This window comes from Maniola hyperantus, chromosome 5 (genome assembly GCF_902806685.2).
Source record: "Maniola hyperantus chromosome 5, iAphHyp1.2, whole genome shotgun sequence".
In the NCBI taxonomy this organism is placed as follows: domain Eukaryota; kingdom Metazoa; phylum Arthropoda; class Insecta; order Lepidoptera; family Nymphalidae; genus Maniola; species Maniola hyperantus.
This window is the reverse complement of record NC_048540.1, coordinates 14,759,811-14,781,569: the sequence shown is the minus strand read 5'-3', so window position 1 is coordinate 14,781,569 and position 21,759 is coordinate 14,759,811. Positions and strand designations below refer to the sequence as shown.

The following is a 21,759-nucleotide window of genomic DNA, read 5'->3' as shown; positions in this document are numbered from 1 at the left end:
TATAATATTTGTTAATTTTCGATGGAATCTTGATTTCTTCCGACATTTTGTTCTAAGAAAGTAAAAATTAAGCAAGTTTAAATTAAATAAATTTTATCAAAGTAGGTAATAAATTTAAAAGTTCAAATAATAAAATGACGCGATAAGAATCCATTAGTAAGAAAATAATTGACCTAGTGCGAGTCGGACTCGCACACGAAGGGTCCCGTATATCGTACGAGAAATTAAACGTATTTAATGTTTAAAAAAAATATGGCAGCCATTTTGAAATTTGTTATTATACTGTCAATAGACAGACACACTCTTTAAAAATTTCAAGTCTGTACCACAGATTCACGACAGTTAGGAAACTTCAAACTATTAGGTACGGTTCACATTTCACAAGATACAACCCGCTGACAGACAGACGGAAGGACGGATGGACGGACAGCGGTGGCTAAGTAATAGGTTGCCGTTGGCACCCTTCGGATACGGAACCCTAATAAGTTCACCGAAATCACGTTCATACTTATCAAAATCACGTAGCCATGTAATGTTAAAGGCCGTTCAAAGTATTAACGAAGATTAGAAGAATTAATCACAATTCGAGAGCTCGTACCTTCGGACCGCTCCGTCCATTACTGCTAAAAGGCCTTATCGACGATCTGTTTCACCGTTTTGATTTATTAAGGTTACCTTTAGTAGGCTAACCGTGATAACCCTGTTAACCTAGGACACCAGTTCATAGAGCTATCATCTCTGTCCATTTTGTTTGATAATAATAGTAGTTTATGAAACGGTTGCATAATGGGTGGTATTAAAACACGAGTTGTGAGTTTAAAAAACGAGCCGCAGGCAAATTCTTTAATAGTATCACACAAGTGTTTTAATACCTAATTATGTAGAGGTTCTTACACTACTTTATTTAAACTCATATTGTTTTAAAATCCACACCATAAAATCTTATTAACATAAAACTCATAAGCTTTTCTTGATAAATATTGCAAGAAAAAATATTTAAGTAAAAATATTCACTGTATTTAGGACCATGTATAATTACATTTTCCATCATAATGAAATTTATGAGCAACAAAAATATATGAATATTATAATTTTTTTTTAAATTATTCTCTTCAATAATGAATTCTAGCCACATATATTATAACCGCTATACAAAAAAAACACGTCATTTTATTACTATAGTTCAAGACCCTATTCTTTGATTTTCCGAGATAAAAGATGTATGTCTACGGGATGAAGCTATCTCTGTGCCAAATTTTGTCAAAATTGATTAAGCGGTTGACCATAAAAAGGTTATACAGATCAAAGACGGACATACTTTCGGATTTTTCACATTAGTATGAATTTTGGCATATGAAAATACCCTAATTATTAACCTAAATATTGATTATAACAATTTGAATTTCATTTCTATGTGATAAATTATAAAGGTATTGCATTAGTACTATAGAATTTGAATCTGAATGTGGTAAATAAAGCAAACTAAAACCACATTAATCTCTATTTATTGGTGAAATCATAACCACATACATTTTAAGCTAATCCAGCATAATAATAATATTACACTACACACAACCAATATATCATACCAATATATCGAATGGGTTCGAAACTAGTCGTACTGACGTCTACTAGACACGTGAGTAAAGCCGGGTGTGAGACATGTACAATATATCATACTTTTTATTTGACATATTTGCCGCCATAAGTTCACTTTTTTTTGTTTATAAATGTCAAAAATTGTGCATTTTCCCTTATATTCTTCTAAAAGTAAAGGCTAGTATCTATATCTAGAATCTAAGCTAGGTTTAAAAGATAACAGACAGACACACTTATAGTAATTTTTATACGGATGTTTCTTGAAATATTTCGAACTTGGTCACCCTACAATATACTTGTAGTAACCTTTCATGTTGATTCAAGATATCGTTTGATATAAGCTTGTAAGCCGCCTGATTAGGTACACTTAAACAATTCAAGAGTTTTACATAAAGCGCTAACTTAGTAACATTTTCAGCGCGGATTATGATAATATAGAATCTCAACTTCGGTAAAGAACGATTGAATATTGCCTCGAGTGATGAATATGTTAATAATACATATAGAAATAAGCAGTGATAGCCTAGTGGTTAGGACGTCCGCCTTCTAATCGGAGGTAGGCGGTTCGATCCCAGGCACGCACCTCTTCGGAACTATGTGCGTTTTAATTAATTAAATATCACTTGCCTTAACGGTGAAGGAAAACATCGTGTTCTCAAAGGTATGTGAAGTCTACCAATCCGCACATGGCCAGCGTGGTAGACTATGGCCAAAACCCTATTTTGTTTTTATGCATCATAGTTTTTGAATTATCGTGCAAAATGTCGAAAAAATACGACTGTCGTACGGAACCCTCGTTGCGCGAGCCTGACTCGCATTTGGCCAGTTTTTTATTGCACTTAACTTAAAACTAATTTTATTAACTCTATCTTAGTTTCAGTCACTAAAATCGTGTCATAACAGTAGTCAGTAATCCGAAAAACTATGAACAACACAAAAGTGAAGTGCAACTAACAGAAGTGTACAGAAGTGTACAGAAGTGTACAGAAGTGTACAGAAGTGTACAGAAGTGATCAGTGAAGTGAAGAGAAGTGTCAATGGTGGCGCGGCGATGGCGCGGCACCGGCCGACCGCGCGTCATTTCCACAACCAGCCGGAGCTGCAGAGAGGCGGCAGCTCAGGTCTGATGCTGCGGTGGATCTTCCTCGCGTGGCTGGCTAGCTGCGGCCCGCTGGGGAACACTGTCAAACAGGATGGTAAGTGCTTCTTTATCCATTTATCCTACCGTTTATCCCCGGAAAGAAGGGGTTCCTCGGCCCTTCGACAAAATCGATCAGGTTCAATTCTTCAGTCAATTATCTGCCCAGCTTGACCCGGTTTTTGCGTGTCGGCTGGCTTTGAGTGAAAAACTGAAGAAGAAAGACTCCGGCTTGAATAATAACCCTTCATTAGGGTTCCGCATGTGATATAATCTAAAGTAAATTATGAACTCAATAATAGTAACAAAAGTGTGAATAATAAAACAAAATGAAAGGAGTGTTTATCGACCCGGTGTTTTGTTTTTATAAACACAAGACTCTTCCACCTAATATTGGGGATTTTAAAGCTAAATCCACGAGCCTAGTAGGAAAAAATTAGAAGGTATTATGTATTTTATTGTTTACAGATATTTTACCTGTAAGTACAGTATTTTGATTATTAACCAACTTCAAAAAAAGGAGGAGGTTCTCAATTCGTCGGAATCTTTTTTTTTTTTTTTTTTTATGTATGTTCCCCGATTACTCGAAAACGCCTGGACCGATTTTGAAAATTCTTTTTTTTGTTTGAAAGGGTATACTTCAAAGTTGGTCCCATTTCAATTTGGTGAAGATCTGATGAACATCTTCGAAGATAGATACTGGAACTCCTCAACGGATAAGAGTAAATTGCTCGCGATCAGTGTAATAGCTTAGTAAACAGTAGATTTTTAACCAGTCATAGCATAATTCCATGGGGCCACTAAAAATTGTGAAATAAAAATTATTTTTCAATTTTTAGTGTTTGTGTAACGAAGTCAGTTTTTCAAGAATTAAATTAATTTTCCCTAGAAACGGCGACGGGGGCTAATGTGGGACGCAACGTGCGTTGACACATTAGCCCCGTGTCATATCAGAGAGATAGCATCAAGACCGGGAGCCGCAGCAGAAACAGCTCTTATCGAGAGTTACATTTTGTTCCGTTTGCTGTGGAGACCCTGGAGCCATGGAGTGCTAGTGCAAAAAAAAATTTACTAGACATTTCACCGCAATTAATAGCCTCATCCTGGTGACAAAAGGGCTGGCTCATTTTTTGTGCGACGGATCAGCCTGGCTGTCCAGCCCAGAAATGCAGCCAGTATTCTTGGCATATATTACCTATTCCACGCGGGCATGATTTGTATAGTAATTAGATAACGCTAGCTTAAGGTTTTATTGTAAAAAAAAAACACTAGAAATGTATAGCAACTTGAAGCTAGCAACATTTTTCCATCCAAGTCTGGCCGGCCACCGTGACGTGACGGGGCCGAAGGGGGGTGGTTTAGACAATAGTTCCGAAAAAAACGGGCCCTTTTGTTTCGTGCGACCCTCTGACAGCAATTAATGTTGTATTTTAACTTTATGCTGCATACACACGAGACGATTCTATCTATACCTACTCTATCGGAGATAGAGTCTATCCACGAAAAGAAGTACAACAAATACAGGATGTAACCAGAACGCTGGCAAAAACGAAGACATGTGATAGTAGGTACTGATGATTACTGATATGATACTACAAAAAAAATCTCAGACGGCGTTAACCATTTTGAGTCACCAACCAATCACATGAAAAAATTCATAAAACCTTTCAAAAAGGCCGGGTTTTTTGTGTATTATGCACATTGAGACCTTCTCGTTCTCACTCCTTGGTCTAGACTCTAGAGGCAACAAAATAATTCTTGAGTAGACTAGCTTTTCCCCGTGCTGTTGTGTTGTAGCATAATAAATCCGGTGTGAAGTCAGCATATTTTGATGACGTCTTGATAGAGTTGTAACGAGCGTCACCTGCCGCGTGGAGGGCTGAGCGAAGCGGATATTATTGTTAAAAAGTATAAACGGTTAATTTGTGTATCTAAATGAATTGTTTTTGTGTATTATGCACAGTGAGCACAGGGGGGGATGGATTTGGTCGAGTCGCAACTTGATTAACTAATGTTTGAACACAATACGTACAATATCATATCTTGGTAAAGTTTACAATAATTTAGACGACTTATTAGAAAGCTACTTTATCCAGAAGTAAGAAATAAATAAAATAAATAAATAAAAATAGTTTTTATTTAATTTAATTTTTACAAGTACTTTTAAATCGTCATATTATGCTTCTACCACTGGTTCAGAATGCCTTTCGAAATGCATAAAGTTAATTTATTAAGTAAGTTAATAATAATAAGTTACCTATATAATATCAAGTTTCACGTGAGTTAAGCCGGGTGGATCAGCTAGTGTTACATACGTAATAATTGACATACCTTGTTGAGAAAATGTTAGGAGAAAACGAACCAAAGTACCTAGTTTTTTTTTGAAAACTTGCAGTAAACTCAACGCTTCTCAACTTTACAGACGTCTAGCCCCTAACTAACTCGTAAACTGTGTTTGAGTATCCACTAAAGCTCCCTTATGAGATCTGCCGTGAATAAAATACGATACATTGCATTTTAGGTACGTACCTACATAAAACTTAACATATAACTAAGTATAAGATTTAAAATTAACTTTGACACCTTCAAATCTAAAGAAAACGCGCTAAAATAATAATTGATCGAGCGAAGCGAGCTAAATATAAATACGGTAAACTGTCCGTCTGTGTGTATATTTACCTGTCCACCCGAAAAATGACAGAATTTTTCTCTTTTTAATATGGTCTTGGACTGTAGTAATAAAATGACGTTTTTCTGTAGGTATAGTGGTAGTTTATGGGACAAGAATTCATTATTAAAGAGAATAGCTTTTAAAAGATCATGATTTTTATTTATTTTTAACGTAATTAATTACTAACGCCACGCTGTACAAAAAGCGGATAATGACTTCACAACGAATAAACGACAAGTATTTTTCAATTTTTGAACATAAAAAATACTTTCCAGCAGAAATTACTCTATTTTTATGTTAAAAATTGAGTAATCATTATTCGTGTTCCATACATTAATGATGTTAAAAATAAATAAAAGGATGTTTTTTTATTATTCTCTTCAATAATGAATTCTAGCCCCATAAACTACCACTATACAAAAATTCACATCATTTTATTACAGCAGTCCTTCGATTATAGATAGATTTAACTCAAGATCATCATCGGTTAGTCTGTATCCACCATAAGATTGGTATTTACGTCTATATCATCTGTCAAGACGATCGTCAAAGGGAGGTGTTGATTTCGGCGAAGGCTTCAGCTCCGATAGCCTCACGTAGATGAAGTTTAACCACAAGCCTTTGTGTCGCTTGTCAAAGACGGGCTATGGATACGTTAACAATGTGTTATTTAACTAATGGATGCCCTTGGGTTCGTCTATTGAATACAACGCAACGTAATTTTGACAGCACCTCAGAATAAATACTTGTAGAAATAACCCTATTGTCCCGCAAATTGCTATTGCGCTGGAACCATGTCTTCTTAAAATCGAAAATTTTGACGTCAGCCGAAATAAAAATCAGTTCGAAACTTCAGTCTAGTGCTGACGTCACTAAAATGGCGGCCACGCGCATTAGCAATTTGCGGGACTTATAACTCTTACTGTTAGAGCGCGATAGCTAAATGCATTTAAGCTCTTATTAGAACGTGTTTCCTCACTACTTTGAATCCTCACATAATTAGAATTATTATGTCAAAGAAATGAGACAAGACAGTTTGACATTTTTTTTAATTTATTGACTAGCGCTTGGCCGCAATCAGACCTGTTGGCAAGTGATGATGCAGCCTGAGATGGAGCGTGCTTATCTAAAAGATGCCTATTCACTCTTGACTTGAAGGTACCCATAACATAATTGGAGGGAAAACTGATGCTGGAAAGGTGTTCTAAATATTAGCGGTTCGAGTTAGAAATGAGGAGGCAAATCGCTACTGTTACACCCCTTAACTGTACCCAAAAGAGCTGATGACAGACCGACTCTGACTTGACCGCCGGTAGATAAGGTAGCTTTCCCAGTCAGTCCGTGCTAGACCTCTGAAGAGCGTAAACGTCTCTTGACTCTTCCAAATATCCGTGTTATATTCCTAGTTTATTTTATTTTTCAAGTTTAATTAATTAATTAAAGTGTATTTCTTTTAGTTATTAAATAAATCTTTTTTTTTTAACCTTTTCGAAAGAACCCTTGTAACAGTACGTATACGTGGAAATTCGACAGACCTCGATTTAAAACCAGGTCATCTGTCCTCATTTTGGTCTCCATCTCATTGAATAGTAACTCACTATAATTATAAACTTAGTAGTTAAATATTAAACATATTCGCAGGTGCATTATAGTAACGAACCGCTGACACTTAACACGCTTTACTTTCATTATAGCCAAGCACGGGAACCCGTACAGCGCAGAGACCTGCCTCTGAAAAGGCTATAAATAGGTTACCCAGCTCGCTCAATTATAATTAACGCTGAAGGAAAATCAACTAGAAGACCATTCATATACAAAATCCAAGATGTCCTCTTGACCGACTTTTTAGAAAGGCCACGGCAACCAAACTCAACGGAGACTAGCCCGCTACGATAGAGATATAAGTGTATTAATTAATATTTCAATAGGTATTATATTATATGGATTAGTAGTATGGTTTATTAGTATTTAGGTTTATTATATACACCACCTCCCACTGTCCATTTGTTCGTTTTCTCCCTAGAGGTTGTCTGGAAGAAACCGCTATTTAGCGATAAGTAGAAATATATTCGCCTTTTTGTACCTACATGCTAAGATCTATTTTTGTAACCTGTAATTTGAGTTTTGTGGTGCAATAAAGAAAATACATACATACTACATACATGCTTTTTTTAAATACAGAACAAAATAATATCAAGGAACTGTGCAGTCTGTATCTTGGTTTTAGTTATATCTACGGTTGGACCATTTAAAGAAATTATCTTCAATGATTTCTTAGGTAAACTGTTCAGTTTTCTTTTTTAATTTTTCTAAAGCGATCAGTGATTTTCTCTTTCCACGTCTTTTAGACGTACCTACTCAGTATTTAACCGAGGCCTGCACATCTTTTGAACGAAAGAAATTTCTAATTTGGGTATGTATGACATCACACAAAAAGGTGGTATAATATGATTGGTCAGCATGCTTAGTACGAGATTTTATGTCTCACCAACGTTGATAGTATTCGAGTGTCGAAAACCTTCTGCATTATAGTGAACTGGATCTTAACTGCCTTCTTTTAAAGCTCAAGTTTGTGTACACATCTACAGCCAGCGCTCCAAGCGGAAACGTTGCGAAATTAAAATAAGTGGCGTTGAAGTTTTGACTTCAATTCAAGGCTCTGTAGGTCCATTTTACTTTGGCGGTATTGTGTTTCGACTCTCGAATTCTAGCAACGTTTTGTGAGACGTAAAATCTTATACTAAGCGTACAGATCTTTCAAGTTGCGAAAAGCTTTTTCGATCCGTTAATTCAGGGCAAGTAGGTACCTACTACGAGTAGGTATGATCCTTTCAACAGTTTTTTGGCAAACCTCTTGAGTAGGCCTTTTCAACCTTTTTATCATCCCCTCAATAATCGACTAATACGTCTCTTGTATGAAATTAATTGAGGATCTTCAAAGAATATGCTTGGGTTATACCTATATGTATATATATATATATAATATAATATATAAAAAGCTTTATTTTTATCCCTTACTAATTAATTTTACATTTTTATCTATACTTAGTTTAAACTAGATATTCTTATTTTTATTCTTCCCAACTTACTTAATATTTACACTAACCAATTTAAATAATCTAATATCTACAATAAAAGTTTTATATTGCACTTTTTTTTTTTTTTTACTTAAGTTCTATGTAAGGGCCGCCAGTGGCGGTAAAAGCCTCCTCCATTTTACCCCATGTACACCTATCTCTGGCCAGCGTACTCCAAATCTTCCCCGCAACTTTCGCGAGGTCGTCTTCCCATCTTTTTAATGGTCTTCCGGGTCTTCGCTTCCAATTCAAAGGATACCAATTTGTTACAGTTTTGGTCCATCTATCATCTTTGTATCTTTGAATATGCCCCGCCCATCTCCATTTAAGTCGTAGGATTTGCTTTATTGCGTCTCTCGCTTTAGTCTCACGTCTTATATCGGAGCTTCTTACGCGGTCTCTTAGTTTCAGCCCAAGGAGACTTCTCTCTAGGCCTCTCTGGCATGTACGTATTTTTTTAATTGTTCTGATAGTAAGAGGCCAGGACTGACATGCATAGGTAAGACATGGTAAAAGACAAGTCTCTAATACTTTAGTTTTTATTTTTGTGGGAAGGTTACCTTTAAAAATCTACTTCATGCTCCAATACCTGTTCCACGTATTTGTTACCCGTCTGTCTATTTCTTTGTCGATAGAGTTTTCAAAGGAAATTAGCTGGCCGAGATAAATATACTCGTCTACATATTCTATATTAACCGTCTCTATCTTGATATGTTTCTTTACGGAGTTTGTCATTACTTTTGTTTTATCTTGATTTATTTGCAGTCCTACTTTTATACTTTGTGAGTTTAGTGTTTCTAGCATATACTGCAGATCGTGCGAGTTTTCTGAGAGTAGTACAATATCATCTGCAAATCTCAGGTTTGATAAGTATTTGCCGTGAATTCTTAACCCAATGCTGTCCCAGTTTAGCTTCCTAAATATATTCTCAAGTACAGCTATAAATAGCTTTGAAGAGAGCGGGTCGCCCTGCCTAACGCCCCGTTCTAACTTGAATGGTGTACCAACTCTATCTATACGTACGCTAGATGTGCTCTTCTGGTAGAGTTCCTTTATAATATCTATATATTCTTTATTGATGCCTTGTTCTGATAGAGCTCTCCAGATAGCCTCATGCGATATAGAATCGAAGGCTTTGGAATAATCTACATAACCAATATATAAGGACTTTCCATATTCCTTGTATTTCTCTATTATATTTTTTAAAGTATGAATATGGTCTATGGTAGAAAATCCCTGTATAAAGCCTGCTTGTTCAATTCCTTGGCCTTCGTCTATGGTTTTTGTGATACGTCGTAATAAAGTGGTAGAGAATACTTTATATAGGCATGATGTTAGACTTATAGGCCTATAATTGCAGATTTGATTTGGGTCTCCTTTTTTATATATCAGTGTAATTTCAGAATATGTCCATTGAGACGGAAGCTTTTTCGTTTTGAGTATCATGTTAAAGAGTCTTGTCATCGGTTTTATAAGAATGTCCTTTCCAGCAATAATGATCTCGTTGCTGATGCCGTCTGGCCCTGGACTTTTTTCTTGTTTTAATTTATTTATCGATAGCTCTACTTCTCTTTCTATAAACAGCGGCACTGAGTCGTCATTGTAAGTGTTCTCTACCATTATTTTTGTTTGGCACTGTTTACTGTATAAAGTTCGATAATATTGGGTAGCTACCTGAACTATATCATCTCTATTTGTGACAGTAGAGCCTGTTGCTGACTGTATTTGACTCATTACTATTTTAGTGGTGTTTAGCTTTTTATTTACTTTTTTTACTGCTCCAGTCTTCTCCAGTAAGTACTTTATGGTGTCTAGTCTATACGCTCTTATATTTTCTCTTATTTTTCTATTTATAGTTCTATATAGTAAGCTTAATTTTTTCTTTTCTTGTTTTGTTTTATTATTTTTATTTTTTAACGTGTGTCTCTCATTTATTAAGTTTTCGACTTCTTTGGTTATTATAAATTGTCTTTTATTTTCTCTATTTGTTATTCTGGCTATTTTTGAGCTATCTATTAAAAAAAATTCTATTCTGTCGTAGATCTCCTGAGGGTTTTCACAGCTTTCCCAGTCAATAATACTTATTTTATTCAAAAGTGTTGCTTTTAGTTTTTCTCTATCAACATGTTTCGCTGCCTTCTGATTATAGTGACGTCTTGATGACTTTTTGAGAGAAATATTAACAGCTGCTCTCACCATTCGATGGTCACTCGGAAACCTGAAATTACTTAGAACACTAATATTCTCTATTGATTTAGGTACATTTGTTGTAATAAAGTCAATTTCATTCTTTGTTATTCCATTTGGTGACTCCCATGTCTGATGTGGTGAGTTTACTGTAACGCGGAAGTATTTCGACTCTCGAATTTGGTTTGGTTTGGTGAGACGTAAAATCTTGTACTACGGGTACTGAATGTTATAGGCTATAAATTATATCATGTGGACGAAGTCACGAGAAAAAGCTAGTATTATTTCTCCACATCAAAGCATAACTTAGGCCATTGTTTACTTCTAAATGGTCTTTCACAACAGTTAATTGCAAAACAAACTTTATGACAAGTGCCTTAAGAGTCACATTAGTTCGGCTTGCTGGTGTCTAGATGATAAAGACCTTGCCCCGAAGTTAGTGGTTAATATCGATGTATGGCTCTTCGGGGAGCGCCTGCGTCTGTATGCGTCAAGTTTAGTATAAAGTGGTATAGATAAGTTGAAACTTGGAATTCATAAGATTTGCGGTTCAGAGAGCTATAGTAAACATTATAATGGTTTTATCATTGACTTATATTATATTACTTCGTATGGACAGGGCTATTGAACAAACAAAATGGCACCGATTCAGTTGTGCTTTAGCACCAATGCAACCTCAGTGACGTCTGGATTTCAAACGGGTCGTTCATTAGTATCTAGGTGGCGCTGATTTATTTCGTTCCAAAACCGTGAAATATTTTGTTCGCTTGGGCATATCTTGTCATTTATATCGATGGGTTTTATAACACCGTTAAAACTTCTTGGATTATTATAGATTGCATTTTGCTGTAGGTAGATAGCTGAAGATTAAAGTTCTTATATTCTTAAATCCACATAAATGTGGGAACTTAAATTCATACCTAGTATTAAAAATGTGAAATTCTGTCGTCTAGTCTTGTATCTGTTACCTACCTTTTCATGACCCATCCCCTTAACCGATTTAAAGTGTGTTTGTTTGTTGGTCTGTTGGTTTGTTGGTTTATTGGTTTGTTGGTTTGTCCTTCAATCACGTCGCAACAGAGTGACGGATTGACGTGATTTTTTGCATGGATATAGATAAAGACCTGTGAGAGATGATAGGCTTTTTATCCCGGAAAATCAAAGACTTCCCACGGGATTTTTACAGAACCGAATTCCACGCCGACGAAGTCGCGGGCATCGGCTAGTATTATCATATTATAGGCACATAGGTATATTCAGACGTCCCTTGATAACTCCGCCCTCGCAAAAACTTTGCACCTGACATGGCTAATTGATAAACAGGCTCATTAATCACCCGACTTGCTACGCAAATTGTTGTACCTACACCTACAAATATTCTCATCTTTACACCTCAATACATCCTAATTTATCAAGATTTTATTCTACCTAACTAGGTTATGCTCGCGACTTCGTCCGCGTGGACTACATAAATTTCAAACCTCTATTTCACCCCCTCAAGGGTTGAATTTTCAAAAATCCTTTCTTATCGGATGCCTACGTCATAATAGCTATCTGCACGCCAAATTTCAGCGCGATCCGTCCAGTAGTTTGACCTATGCGTTGATAGCTCAGACAGTCAGTCAATCCTTTTATATATATTTTAGATACCGCTTACCTGGTGACAGAAGGGCTGGCTCATTTTTTACGCAACGGATCAGCCTAGCTGTCCAGCGCGGAAATGCAGCCAGTATTCTTGGCACCATTCCACGGTAGCATGATTTGTATAGTGATTAGATAAGGCTAGATTAAGGACTAATATTATTGTGATATGTAAGTAAATATTAATAAGTTTATGTAAGACTAGCTTTCATCATCATCATCATTATCAGCCTGTGGACGTCCACTGTTGGACATAGGCCTTCCCTAAAGAGCGCCACCACACCCGGTCCTCAGCCTTCCTTATCCAGCCACTTCCCGCCAGCCTCTTTATATCGTCGGTCCATCGTGCTGGAGGGCGTCCCACACTACGCTTGCTTAAACGCGGTCTCCACTCAAGGACTTTCAGGCTCCAACGGCCATCGCCTCTACTACAGGCATGACCTGCCCACTGCCACTTCAGCTTGCTAATAGTTTGGGCTATGTCAGTGACCTTGGTTCTCCTGCGGATCTCCTCTTTTCGGATCTTATCCCTCAGGAAAACTCCTAACATAGCCCTCTCCATAGCTCGCTGAGCGACTTTGAATTTGTGAACAAGGCCGTTTGTCAGTGTCCACGTTTCAGCACCGTAGGTGAGGACGGGAAGAACACACTGGTTAAAGACTTTCGTCTTCAGGCACTGAGCTTTCAGCTATGTAAAAAACAAACAGAAAAAGTTAAACCCTCGTATTAAAATCACAGAGAAAACGAGTTGCAGTGGCTCGATCCGCACCTCAAACGCAAACTTCGCTAAATTAAGTTAACACGTTCCCGCCAGCCGCCTCCACTCGACAACCCACGTATGGTGGTTTGTAGACGAAGTTTTTTTAATATTCAATTTTATATTATACCTAGTTTGAATTGAAATATGAAGTCTAGATACATATCAGAGGTGACATAGACATCTCTCTGCATTATATAATGTAGATGCGATTCAGGAATGGCTAGCTATATCAGATAATATGACTGTACCTACTAGCTGATGCCCGCGACTTCGTCCGCGTGGATTTACATTTTTCAAGATCCCGCGGAAACTCTTTGATTTTCCGGGATAAAAAGCCACTTATGTGTTAATCCAGGGTATAATCTATCTTCATTCCAAATTTCATCCAAATCCGTTCAGCCGTTTTTGCGTGATTGAGTAACAAACATCTAAACATCCACACTTTCACATGTATGATATTAGTAGGAACTATTAAAGTAAGTATATATACAATGCTTCAATATTTTCTTTTAAAATATCACAAAATTTATTCAACTGAAGTCATACAGCATGCCATTGCGCTGTCAGCCCCCGGCGGTACAGTCTCGCCTAAGCTCTCCGCTCTCCGATGCACACGGCACGTCTTCTGCAACACTGTCTAATCTCTGACGGAATAAAACATTTTATATTATCTTTATAAAATAAATACAGACTGCGTGATAACTTATACAGCGTCTGTCAGTTATATTGCCAACCCCAGGCGGTAGAAAAATGCCGTCTCGCATAAACTCTCCTGTACACGCGACATGTGTGCTGCAATAGTGTCTTATCTGTAACGGAATACTTAATGCATTTTATACTTCTTTGTCTTTATAAAATAAATTCAGACTGCGTGATAACTTATACAGCGTCTGTCAGTTACCCTGTCAACCCCCGGCGGTACTGAAGTGCTGTCTCGCCTAAACTCTCCGCTCTCCGCTGAACACGGCACGTCTTCTGCAACACTGTCTAATCTCTGACGGAATAATGCATTTTATAGTTCTTTATCCTTATAAAATAACTACCGGATACCCGCGAGTTCATCCGCGTGGATTTCGGATTTTTTAAATGCCGTGGGAACTCTTTGATTTTCCGGGATAAAAAGCCTATGTCCCCGGGATGTAAGCTAACTCTGTACCAAATTCCATCAAAATCGGTTAAACTCTAAACTGTTGAGCCGTGAAAAGCTAGCAGACAGGCAGACAGACACACTTTCTCATTTATAATATTGAATATGGATAATAGCCATAAAAGAATTGAAAGCTACTTCAAATAATTAAGCCAATTAAGTAGGTATGTGGAGTTTGTTCAGCCATTAACGATTTTTAATAAGCCGCTTAGACCATCGGAATCAGTCGGTATCGAATTTCAAATTCAGAACTAACAATTATTAGTCTCGAATTAATATGCCATTTTTGTCAAACGACCAAAAAATCTTTTGTTTAGTTGTGCGATGATACTGACGTCTGCCTCTTATTTAGGGTCGGGGGCTCGATTTCGGGCATGCACCTCTCTGAGTTACGTGTGTTTTAAATTTAAGAAATTAAATAGGTATACCTACTTCCTGTATCGGTGAAGGAATACAGCGTGAGGAAACGTGCATACCCCAGAGTTCATAATGTTCTCAAAGATATGAAAATTCTGCCAATACGCACTTGGCCTGAGTGTGAACTATGGCCTAAACCGTTCTCACTCTGAGAAGAGACTAGTAGTGGGCCAGCGGTGAAATGAAAAATACAACCATATTAATGCAGCAGCTATGTATAGTAGTTTGACATAATAGTATTGCCATTTCATAAAGCACTCATCCATACTCAGTGGCGTGCACAGGATTTCAAGCCAGGGTATGCATTTAGGTATGAACTTGTTTTACGGCAGGTTATAATGAAAAAGTAAGCATTGATTTCTTACAATGAGGGTAAGCAGTGCGTTTATGCTTCTATGAGCTGCACGCCACTGTCCATACTCCATACTTAATATTATAAATGCGAAAGTGTGTCTGTCGGTCTGTCTGCTAGCCTTTCACGGCTCATCCATTCAACCGATTTGCATCCCGGGGAAGGACATAGGCTACTTTTTTCCCGGAAAATCAAAGAGTTCCCACGGGATTTTCAAAAACATAAATGCGCGCGGACGAAGTCCGCCGCCGAAGACTAGTAAAAAATATAAGTAACAATAACTATTTTTTATTGTAAAACTTTGAAAATCTTAAGAGGAAATGTCAAGTAGCAAGCATTTTTCTATAACTATGTAGTTATAAAAAGCAAAATGTCGATACACGGACGAGGGCGCGATTAAAATCTCCCAACTGGCAGCGTGCCAATACAAATAGACGCGGAAAAAACGGAAAAGTGCTTATTTTGGCTTCGCAAGTATGTTTGACGAGTCACCCCTAAGTGGAAAATAATATTTATTAGTCTAGGAGACCGCCACGTCATTGTAGATTCAAAGAAGATAGCAAACCACAAACTACATAATAATCTAAATATATAAAAGAAAAAGATGACTGCCTGACTGACTGACAGTTCTATCACCGCACAGCTCAAACTACTGGATGGATCAGGCTGGGCCTGCAGATAGCTATTATGACGTAGGCATCCGCTGAGTAAGGATTTTTGAAAATTCAACCCCTAAGAGGGTAAAAGAGGGGTTTGAAATTTGTGTAGTCCACGCGGACGAAGTCGCGAGCATAAGCAATGAAATTATTGGCCCCGTCATCGAACCAACATTCGTCCAAACTGGCCGATTTCATCTCTTCCACGTGAATTTTTATTTTTCCCCTTACGTGTGTAGGACCAGTAAAACTAGAAATGAAAAAGTCGACTGACAATAAATAGTAAAACTAAAGATGAAAATTAAAATAGTAGAAATAAAAGCTCGTGGATTGCTTCACAGCTACTCAATGTCGTTAACGAGTCGCTCGACAGGTCGCGAACTAGCTGCGGCAATCTTCCACTATTGTTTAATGGCCGCACTAAAATAACTCGCTCCGGGACTACTGCTATTTCAGTCTGTGTCATCTTATATCTACGATTGTTAACCGCAGTACCAATAGCCACAAACTAACGCTTGCAACTAAGAAAAAGTTTACCTAAGTACATAAACCTCTATCAACTCGATTTTTGAAAATTCAACCCCTAAGAGGGTAAAAGAGGGGTTTGAAATTTGTGTAGTCCACGCGGACGAAGTCGCGAGCATAAGCTAGTAAATTATATTTGGATTTTCATCTTTTATTCGTCATCATTTCATTTCAGCCTGCTGACAACAACAGGTTAGCTTTTCGTTTTATAAATGAATATTTGAAGCTTTAGAAAATATAAAGTCTTGATTTGACTCTAATTTAAAAGTAGAAAATATAAGTCTTGATTTGAATAGATTCAGTAGAAATCTTGATAACAAGTCATGATACCTACTAAAATGGTAATCGTAACGTCAATAAAATAAGAACTTAGGTAACTTTGGTTGGTGGTCTTGGCCACCAGTCTTGCTCCGTCAGTGGATTATCATGAAATGACAATTGTGTATTTATTGGACGTAGAATAAACTTGGGATAGATACAAAGTTTGCTGTACTAACTTTAAGTAAGCTCTATGCATTCTCAGGCCAAATTTAAGGATCATCCTTAATACGAATGTAGAGACTATTTACTACGAGATGGTGCCAGCTACTCCGTCTGCGTGAATTAAGGTTTATAAAATCCTGTGGGAAATCTTTGATTTTCCGGGATCAGAAGTAGCCTATGTCCTTCCCCGGGATGTAAGCTATTTCAATCGTGATGTTTTGAATCCGCGCCTCGTACGTGGCACGGCCCGCGCCCGCCACGTGTTGGCATAAATCATCCCTTAGTTATCCATCCCTAATGTGTACTGTGTGTGTTTCAACAAAATTCAAACAATAATTAGGTAAAGTTACCTATCATATTTTAAACTTGACTGACACTGAAATAGGCAAAGAGTGGCGTATGCAAATAAGTGTTAATTTATAACAGCCACTAAACAGAACCGCCCTAAGAATAGGAGCGGACTTATTTGCCACTAAGTGCTTTGCCGTGTTACAATTTGTCACCCAACAACTGCAATAATACCATGAGTATTTATTTATGTACAAATATGTATTATTCACTTTTCGCATTATTTTAAACCTAGTTTAATGTTATTTGTAAGGTTCCGTAATAAATCTAGGAATCCTTATAGAATAGAATAGAATATATTTTTATTCAAGTAAACTTTTACAAGTGCTTTTGAATCGTCAACTAGTTTAATTTACCACTGGTTCGGAATGCCGTTCCTACCGAGAAGAACCAGCAACAAACTCGGCGGTTGCTACGGAACCCTAAAAATAAACTTTGAGCAATTATTATTGGTTGTCAAATCAGGAATATAAATACAGGCTCTGTGAAAATTTCTTACATTTCATGAGATAGTAGGTACACCCTGCTGACAAACAGACGTACGGACAGCGGAGGCTTAGTAACAGGGTCCCGTTGGACCCTTCGGTTACGGAACCCTAGAAAGTGTCTGGGGAAAGACAAAAGATACTTTTCAATCCAAGAAAACATTGATAGAGATATTTAAAAAACCTAATCCATTTGTAAACTTTTCTGATGAACTTTCCCCTTGGTCATAATTTTCACCCTCTTAGAAATTAAAATAGACAAAGAGCGGTGTATGTAAATATGTCTTAATTTGACCCTAAGAATAATAATAGAGCTGTTTACCGCAAAGTGCTTTGCAGTGTCTCCATTCATCATCTTCCAACTACATTAATATTAAGACGGATAGCGTTTGTCATCTCACTCGCACGTGGCGTCTCGCTCCGACGCGACGTTATCTACTTGACAGTTTCGCATGGGGGAGCTTTTTTCGACAGTAATATTTATAGTGTAAGAGACAACAGTGAAAACTATAGTGGCTGCTCTATACCTACAGGAAGAAAAGAAATGAAGCATCCCTATAATTCCATTCTTACTTCTTATAAAATCATCATCATCATGATCAACCCATCGCCAGCTCACTACAGAGCACGGGTCTCACCTCAGAGTGAGAAGGGTTTTGGCCATAGTCTACCACGCTGGCCATGTGCGGATTGATAGACTTCACTCACCCTTGAGAACATTATAAAGAATTCTCAGGTATGCAGGTTTCCTCACGATGTTTTCCTTCACCGATAGCAAGTGACATTTAATTACTTAAAACGCACATAACTCCGAAAAGTTAAAGATGCGTGCCCGGGATCGAACCCGTGACCTCCGATTAGAAGGCGGACGTCCTAACCACTATGCTATCACATGCCCTTATAAAATAGGTAGTGGTATTTTTAAAAACCTATGAGCTCCCCATTATTGCTTTTTTTATGGGAGGCTAGTTACGTCCCTACCACCAAGCGATTTAGCGTTCCGGTACGATGCCGTGTAGAAACCTTGCAGTCTAAGGTGGAAGCAAATCGTCAAATGCATCAAATGCGTCAAGTGCATACCACTGTGCACTGGTATGGAATGCCTTTGCAACCAAGAAGAGCCGCAAGAAACTCGGCGGTTGCTATTTTCAAAGATTCGATACAATGAGTTATATGTTAGTAAAAATAAAATCGATATTTTAGTTTGATGATTGTTTTACTAACACAGATTTAGGAAAAGTGATAGAAATGTTTAAAAAATATTAGAAAAATAACTGAATGTATTATGGCTGTTGTAGAATATGTATCTACTCTTAGACTATGAGACATGTCTAAGTACACGGATGCAAACTGCACTTTTCATATCCAAACGTGGTTATCTACTATGGCACCTATATGCAGAAATACTGGGAACTCTATCTTAACTACTCCTAAAAGTTGCGAGTTCATGATTCAATCTTTAATAGGGCCTAGAATTTAGACATCGACAGCTGATATAATATACAGATACATTCGTACTTTATCGACAAATTGCACGATAATTATTCAAAAACTATGATGCATAAAAATAAATAAAAATTTGTTTTAGAATGCACAGGTAAAGCCCTTTCATATGATACCCCACTTGATATAGTTATCTTACTATTATTAGTTCATGACCACAATTTAATTTTTTTTTTGTGTAATATAACCCTAAATTCACGGTTTTCATATTTTTCCTCTCATGTCTGATATATAAGAGTTACTTAGCTGCCAAACAGGATTCTAAGTCAACGGGAACTACCCTGTAGGTTTCTTGACAGACAGACATACAGACAACGAAGCGATCCTATAAAGGTTGCGTTTTACTTTTTGAGGTACGGAACCTTAAAAACCGATAGACATTGGGGTCCCAAGGTGCTAGAATGCACCAGAAAGCGCATCGTTAGCAGAGCCCTGAATAGGTTGACAAACGACATCAAACGTATCGCTTGACGACCTCCCTGGCGCAGTGGTGAGCGCTGTGGTCTTATTAGTGGGAGGTCCCGGGTTCGATTCCTGGCAGGGGTTTGGAATTTTGTAATTTCTAAACTGGTCTGGTATGGTGGGAGGCTTCGGCCGTGGCTAGTTACCACCCTACCGGCAAAGCCGTGCCGCCAAGCGATTTAGCGTTCCGGTACGATGCCGTGTACAAACCAAAGGGTATGGGTATGGTATGGTAGGGTAGGGTATGGGTTTAATAAAAACTGTCACACCCCTTCCAGGTTAGCCCGCTTCCATCTTAGACTGCATCATCACTTACAACCAGGTGAGATTGCAGTCAAGGGCTAACTTGTATCTGAATAATTAAAAAAAAGGTAGCCATTGGATTCAAGCGGCGCAAGACTGGTGTCTAAAAATCTTATGTCCAGCAGTGGACGTCTGTCGGTTGACGATAATGATGAGTTGAGACTAAATAGGGTAGCTCGTAATGACGTTACAAATAAACACACATTCCAACAATAAAGGGCTGTAATCATTTGTCACAAACGGAACAAACCTTTGTCCCACCCTCGTTAGTAAACTCTGCAGTACTTTTTTGACGTCTGCTTTAGGGCGTTCTATAACGCCTTTTATAGACGTACCAACAAATCTGCTGCAACAACTCTAACAGCCGTACTCAGAGTCACTTAATAGTTACTTAAGTTTAGTTAAAACGAGATAGAGCTATATCTCTCACAAAAATCTCGTTTTAACTTAATCTAAAGTAACGATTAGCGACTCTGAGTACGGTGGTAAGTACGGCTGCAAGACCTTTAAAAAAAGGTATACGTTAAGTAACTCATGTTATAAAGAAAGTTAAAGCGTAGGTATGAATCTATTTGATTTAAGAAAAACAGATACCATCAAATTATGGTTAACTAAATGCGGAGTAAGCGGTGACAGCTAGTCATTACGACGTCCGCCTTCTCTTCGGAAAGTCGGGGGTTCGATGCCGGGCACGCACCTCTAATTTTTCGGAGTTATATGCATTTTTAAAACAATTAAATACCACTTGCTTTACCGGTGAAGGAAAACATCGTGGGGAAATCTGCATGCCTGAGAGTTCTTCATGTTCTCAAAGGTGTGAAGTCTGCCAATCCGCATTGGGCCAGCGTGGCAGACTATGGCCTAAGCCCTTCTCACTCTGAGAGGAGACCCATGCTCAGCAGTGAGCTGGTACTGGGTTGATCATGAAATGCGGAGTAAAAATAATTTATACTTATAATGTAAATGTTCAATTTTGCAAGTAATTCATGAGAAAATAGAGTAAAGGGAAACATTTTCAATAACTTTCTTTAAATTACTGTTAATTTTATGTTAGTTAAGAAATAAAATAAAACTGCAGAGTTGGGTCCGTAACCATAAACAATAGACAGACGTGCGAAAAAGTCAGTCGACTAACGCGGCCGAAAATGATGAACATCGGCCTTTAGAATGACATTTCATCTTTGTAGAGCGTTGTCTCTGTCACTCATACCCATATGCCGCTTTGTCGGTCTAAACGACCGAGACAGTGCTCTACAAATCTGCTATCTCCTTCTAAAGAACCACGTACTGTAGTCGCAGTTTGAAGTTGGCATGTCTGTTTATGATAAATAACAAAGATGCATAGAACACGCCACAAAAAGTACCATGACTTTTATTCTGGACACCATAAGGGCTACATTGTGAGCATTAATTTTTCTGAACTCTCAATTTTATATTGTTACCACTGAAAAATATTTTAAACCTTAAAACGGAAGATGTGAAGTACAAAATCGAATGCCATATATTTTACAAAGTTATAATATAAAGGTTATGTATAAGAATTTTTGTTCGTACACTCTCGCGGCACTCGAGATGAGTGTCTGAGACTTGGTCCCCTGAAAACTTGTGGAAATAAATACGGGAGAACACTTTATACTTTTCGTATCGAACAAAAACCTCTTGAGATTTCGTTTCAAGGACGTCGGAAATATGACAAAAATTCCTTACGAATTTGTAGGCTTTAAATTAGCGAGTTACTTTGTTTGGAGTTATAAATAGAAGATTTGTTCTAAAGTACTTATATTGAAAACTAGCGACCCACCCCGGCTTTGCACGGCGTGCAATGTAGATACTAATGTTGTCACTGTGGTTATTTTGTTATATTTCAAAACAATAAGACAGCATTTTCGATAAAAGCTCTCAGTCAGCTTGATTTCTTCCGAAATCTTGAACAATTATCGTCATTTTTCAACAAATTAGCACAAAACAATTTTTTTTTTTTTTTTTTCACTTGATTTAAAAAGCA

The 21,759-nt window shown here is 37.5% G+C and overlaps 1 protein-coding gene across 9 annotated transcripts in view; it reads left to right on the top strand.

The window, feature by feature from the left end:
- The window catches only part of LOC117982178 (uncharacterized), a 115,002-nt gene that overhangs the window by 13,940 nt on the left and 79,303 nt on the right, over window positions 1–21,759 (top strand). For 5 of the 9 annotated variants that reach the window (XM_069498748.1, XM_069498744.1, XM_069498746.1 and 2 more), the window contains exon 2: window positions 2,474–2,795. In XM_069498748.1, the coding sequence (XP_069354849.1) occupies window positions 2,651–2,795 (145 nt within the window). In that variant the 5' untranslated portion in view covers window positions 2,474–2,650. The remainder of the gene's footprint in view (window positions 1–2,473; window positions 2,796–21,759) is intronic. The other 4 variants (XM_069498749.1, XM_069498747.1, XM_034968479.2 and 1 more) reach the window with 2 other exon arrangements.